Source organism: Melanotaenia boesemani, chromosome 1, assembly GCF_017639745.1.
Source record: "Melanotaenia boesemani isolate fMelBoe1 chromosome 1, fMelBoe1.pri, whole genome shotgun sequence".
NCBI lineage: Eukaryota > Metazoa > Chordata > Actinopteri > Atheriniformes > Melanotaeniidae > Melanotaenia > Melanotaenia boesemani.
In genome coordinates this window covers 2,843,830-2,849,241 of record NC_055682.1, presented here as the reverse complement: position 1 = coordinate 2,849,241, position 5,412 = coordinate 2,843,830, and the positions used below count along the sequence as shown (strand labels likewise).

Below are 5,412 nucleotides of genomic sequence, written 5' to 3'. Positions count from 1 at the left end.
CCTACTTTATGGCTCTAAGGTAGTTTATTGAGTAATAATGGCTGCCTGTGCCTCGCTCTCTTATTCTCTCCTATTCAAAGTCAAAGGAAGTTTCTAATGAGCTGTACATATGCCAGGCTGCTGCACCACAGGGGGGTGATATACTTCCTACATACTTCCTACTGTCTGTCCCTTTTTATATTTAGATGTGGTGGTGAACTTGTGTGGCTTTAAGTATTAATTTTATGTGCATCTCGTGGGTGCTGCAGTCTCCAGACCGTCCCCTGTGAGCAGCAGGAGCTCTGATCCATCCTGCAAACCAGCTTTTGTTTAATTTCTGCCACTTGGGATGCACACGCTCACACACATGCATGCCGTGTATATATGCAACACTGATGAAAGCAGGAGACACTTCAGCAACGATTAAAGGCGGGAAAGTCACAAGGAGAAGATAGATTTTTATTTTTGCCTTAAATGTGTGTTGACTTGTGTTGATTTGGTGTTGAGGGGGAACTGAACCGCGCTGGTTGTTGTGTTCACATATTTGTTAGTATAATGTCCTTAGCTGTGTTAGAGTTGTCCACTAGTCCACCAGCAGGACATGTTTATATGTGTATTTCATGTACAAGACAATTCAAAGTGTTTTACATAAAACATTAAAAGCATTACAGCGGGGTGCAGAAGAGGCATTAAAAAGTACATTTAAAAACAAACTTTATAAATAGATAAAAAACATTGAGTAAAGACAGAAAAGCTAAAATAGAATAAGATAAAATGCCAGAAATAAAAGTTCCAGTGTGAGGAATTAACGGTTGTTCTGATAAAAGCAGCAAATATTAAAGTTTTTAATGTTGATTTAAAGCAGCAGAGTTTTAGCAGACCTGCAGGTTTCTGGGAGATCGTTCTAGAAACTGAACGCTGCCTCCACTTTAGCTCTGATTGTGAGGACAGGAAATAGACTTTACACCGATGACCTGAGCGATCTGGTTGCTTCATAATGAACCAGGAGATCCTGAGAGTATATTAGATCTAAACTATTCAGTTCTTTGTAAAATAACAGCCAAATTTAGAAGTCAGTGTAAAGATATGAGGACTGGAGTTCTATGATGCAGTTTCTTGGTCTTAGTGAGGAGGAGGTCTTATTGTGGGCTCTCACTTCAGCAGCGAATACTAAGACTGTGGCCTCTCACATTAGCAGCTAACGTTAAGACCGTGGGCTCCACCATGTTCAACAAATCCTGGATGTTTTGAAAATAACAGCAAATGGCATCATCACACACACATATGCACTCCAAAATAAATCCAATAATGAACTGGTAAAAGTAGACATTTTTACATCATTATGGTCTTTTGGTTATCATATTTAAATGCACATATAACATAACATATAAGTGCATGTAGATGCATCAGATTAGATTATAACAGTAATCTGATTACTCCCACATATCTGAGTTTGATGGTCATGTGAACGGTCTTAGTGTTTTATAAAAACTGATATCTGAGAATGTCATTAATATTCAAGAAAATTTGCTCATAAATATCTGTAAATGAACTGATATCAAATTGAATCAGGAAATTGATGGTTTTATCCAGGCCTACTTCCCATCTTTGCTCTCTGCAACCAGAGCTGATAAATCCCCAGATTAAAGTCATTCTACTGAACACTGAAGTGAGCATCCCTTCCTGCATCTCACCAGGAAAATCCTGTTATGTATCCACAGGAATCAGATTTTAATTATTCCTCTCTACAGTCGAATGGATGAAAAATCTAAAATCTGAAGCAAACTTGAAAGCAGACTTGTGTCTGACTCCTTGTCTGTTATGATGAATCAATATCAACAGATGTCTTTAGATATTTTTAAATTTCACACAGACTTTGTTGTTCATTCTTCAAAATTCACAGCATCTTTATTAAAACATTTTTTAACCCTTTTTTTTTCCTGGGTGTGATCTCTGTGTGGACCTCATACATTCAGCCTTTGTTGCCTTCTAGCAAATGTAATTAGTGACCAACGCTTTGGGGCAACACATATTTATTCAGTTCCTGTTTGTTTTATATCGATTAAACCAGTTCATAATTAACTTCCTTCATTACTAATCAATGGAGTGAATAAGAATTTACTGCATGTATGTCTCATATGTATTAACCACACTGTGTTTGAACATCAAGATATTCTTCATACATCAGGAAAAAAGGAAATTAGGATCAAACAGTTGAACCGCTTCTGATCATTTAGTGGTCATTTCATTAATATTGTTTTCTTCCTGACATTTAGATGAAAAGTCACTTAATGAATAAAACTAAATAATGAAAGTGATCGTTTGTCTCTTTCTGCCAGAACCTGCAGCTCCTCCTGGAGGCAGTAAAGACCTGTATGTTTGAAGAGTGAGGTCCTTATTTTAGGCTATTTCTTTCTATCCACAGTAAAAATGACTTCCTGGTCTTATACCTTCCATTAAAAGGCCATTAAACCAGTGGGTTAGTCTGCTCTGCTGTCTTTGGATCACCCTCTGGACGTATGATCAAGTATCAGAAGTCTCTGCCATCAGATTGACTCTGATGGCGGAGAAATGTCTCGTTTTTGTTATTTTGTGTTTGTGGTTCGTCCAGCACGTCGGCTCTGACTTCACGACTTTCCTGCCTCAACTGGAACAAATTCTCAGAATGGCTGCTTCCTTTCTCTGGACGTCATTGAGACCACAACCTGGAGTTTGAGCATTTTTAATTTGATTAAGAGTTGATTAGATTGTTCTGTGTTGGCAGTTTTAATTTTCAGTTCTTTTTGCTTTTTTTGCTAAATTTAAATTGGATGGATGTTTGTTCTGCTGGTGTTTCGCTTCACCTCCACATAGTCTATCATTAATGGAAGTATAAAGGATGAAAGAACAGTACAGAGCATAAAAGGATCTATGGTTTTTGAAAATCTAACTATATGATTTAGCAACTTATTTTTATATATTTTACACTGGAAATATTAAAGATTTATGAATCCAGAGCAGCTGTGGAACATCAGGCTTTGGACAAACGAAGCCAAGTTAAATGTGTTGCTAACCAACCGGAAGAAAGAAGTCCAGCATGTAGAGCAGGTTTAGTTCAGCTCAATCTGGTCTCCACTGGGTGCAACCATCTAAATTATACACACACATATATATATAAAGGAAGAAGTGTTCCTTCTGCAGTAAGGACAACGCTCCGTCCCACGATGCAGGAATTTCAGCAGGATGTTTGGCTGCTAAGGGGGTAAAACTCATGGTGGGACCTCCATCGTTGTTAGGGATGGACTAATACGGAGACAGATTGTAGATAGATCAAGGTTTATTAACACAGGGGATGTACAGGAATCAGCTTATTAATACAGGAATGAGGAAGGAAGCACCGGAGTCCAGCCATCCGACAGAAGAGCTGAGACCGGTCAGGGGAACGAGGAAAGTCCATGTAAATCCAAACGAGATCCGACAGGAGTGAATGTGTAGCTGGAGTATATGAAGTCCGGATGGAGGTCGGTAACAGGTGTGGATCATTAGCAATCTGGAGAGGGACTGCTGTGGTGCATGGCTGGAAAGGGTGTGGATAATCAGTAATCCACAGCGTGGCAATCATGTCCCGACCTCCACCCTACGGAGAACCTGTGGAGCATCCTTACAGGGAGACCTATGAAGGCGGGGGGCAGTAGACCTCCACACAGCAACTTTGGGAGGAAATTCTGGTCTCAGTGAGACCTAGAAAAAACCGACTCATGGGCTTGAGAGAGCTGATGAGGTGATATCACAGAAGGACTCCATGTTAACATGGAACTGGATCTGGAAACATGGTTTTATTTGTTTTTAGAAAAAGATCTTTTACATAATGAAAACAATCTGACAGATGAACATTTCAATTCCTTACAAGCTGCTTAATGTTTGGAAACTGTTCTGCAGAATCATCTGGGACTCTGGAGTCGGAGGTAAATTACAGGTTAATAACATAAAATCCAGATATTATATAACCTAATATAATTTTTGACGATTAAAACTTATTAACCGTTGTATTACCAAGACCCGAGCCACTGCAACCAGCTGCTGTGAACAGAGCTGTACAGACTTGGTTTAGAGACGTGTTGTTCTGATCTCTGTCTCTTTTCACCTCTGAGGTAAGTAAACACATTCAGAAAGATAGAGACGAGAGAAAAATGTATCCTCCTGCTGTGGAAATGTTTTCAACATGATTCCAAAATTCATCCCACGGGCCAGATCGGAGACTGACGGGTCTGCTTTTGGCCCCCGGGCTTTATGTTTAAAACCCCGCCTTACACGATTGACTATATTAAATGACTAAACATGTAACTGCAACCCTTGCTGTGACTTTTTGAAGCTAGTTAGTAAATCTGGGCACCATAGCCACACCTACCTCCATCACCATCAGTTTATTTGTGGTGCGCTGGAACAGCTGGAACACATCTGCTTCATCACGTTATTCTGATGACGTTTTCTGACGTTTTTTTCTGACGTCAGCGAGCGGATGTTGCGGCATGTAAACTGCCGTGTCTGTGCTGCAGTAATGTGTGTGTGTTTTGTCCAGGTGTCCACTGCGACGGCGTGTGTCATGAGGGCCGATGGGGGCCGAACTGCTCCTACAGCTGCAGCTGTGAGAACGGAGGCTCCTGCTCCCCCGAGGACGGCGCCTGCGTGTGCGCCCCCGGTTACCGTGGCACCAGCTGCAGGCGAAGTAAATGAACACAGATATTCACATGCTGCACGTCTGCTAGAGCTGAACGTCGAACACTACCTGATATTTACCTGTAAACCACAGTGTGTGGAGCTCCAGTCAGGTTCCCACCTGCTTATCATATTCCCCTTTTTACTGGCAGACCGTGTGGTACCAGTACAGCTCATTAAACTCCATCATGACAGGATCTTCAGTCTGGACTTGTTTCCATTCACTGAGCTAAACAGGAAAAAGCTGAAAATTATGGTAAAATAAATAAATAAAAATGGTGAATTTAAAGTGTTTAACCCTTAAAACTTTTTTGTTCACCTGTTCTTTTTTATCTAAAGCTTCATATAGAAGTGGTCATTAACCCTTTTAATCCCAGTCAGCATCAGACATGATGTCTCTCAGCTGTCAGATTGGGAGGTAAAATGATGTAAAATGAATGTATGAATAGATTTAGCAGCATAAAGGTCGACCAGAAGAAGAAAGCAGAATTTATTACTAACAGAACTTTGTAGAAATAACACACAGACCAACAGTGACCAAACCTTTTCTCATCTCATCGTTCTCTCAAGTCTTGGCTTTCAGGAGAAAAAATATTGTTATTGAAACAAACACACAACAGAAACTATTTCCATGTTTCCACTTTTTCCTCATTTCCAGTTATTCCTGCTACTATTTACCTGCTATCCTCACTAAACCAACTCCAGCTCAGCTGCTTTGTGGCGCCACCGTGCATCAGA

General features: G+C 40.3%; 1 protein-coding gene across 1 annotated transcript in view; it reads left to right on the top strand.

Moving 5' to 3' along the window:
• Positions 1–5,412, top strand: part of LOC121643868 (multiple epidermal growth factor-like domains protein 10) — a 142,791-nt gene that overhangs the window by 114,565 nt on the left and 22,814 nt on the right. The window contains exon 11 of the mRNA XM_041991455.1: positions 4,538–4,684. Coding sequence (XP_041847389.1) covers positions 4,538–4,684 — 147 coding nt within the window. The remainder of the gene's footprint in view (positions 1–4,537; positions 4,685–5,412) is intronic.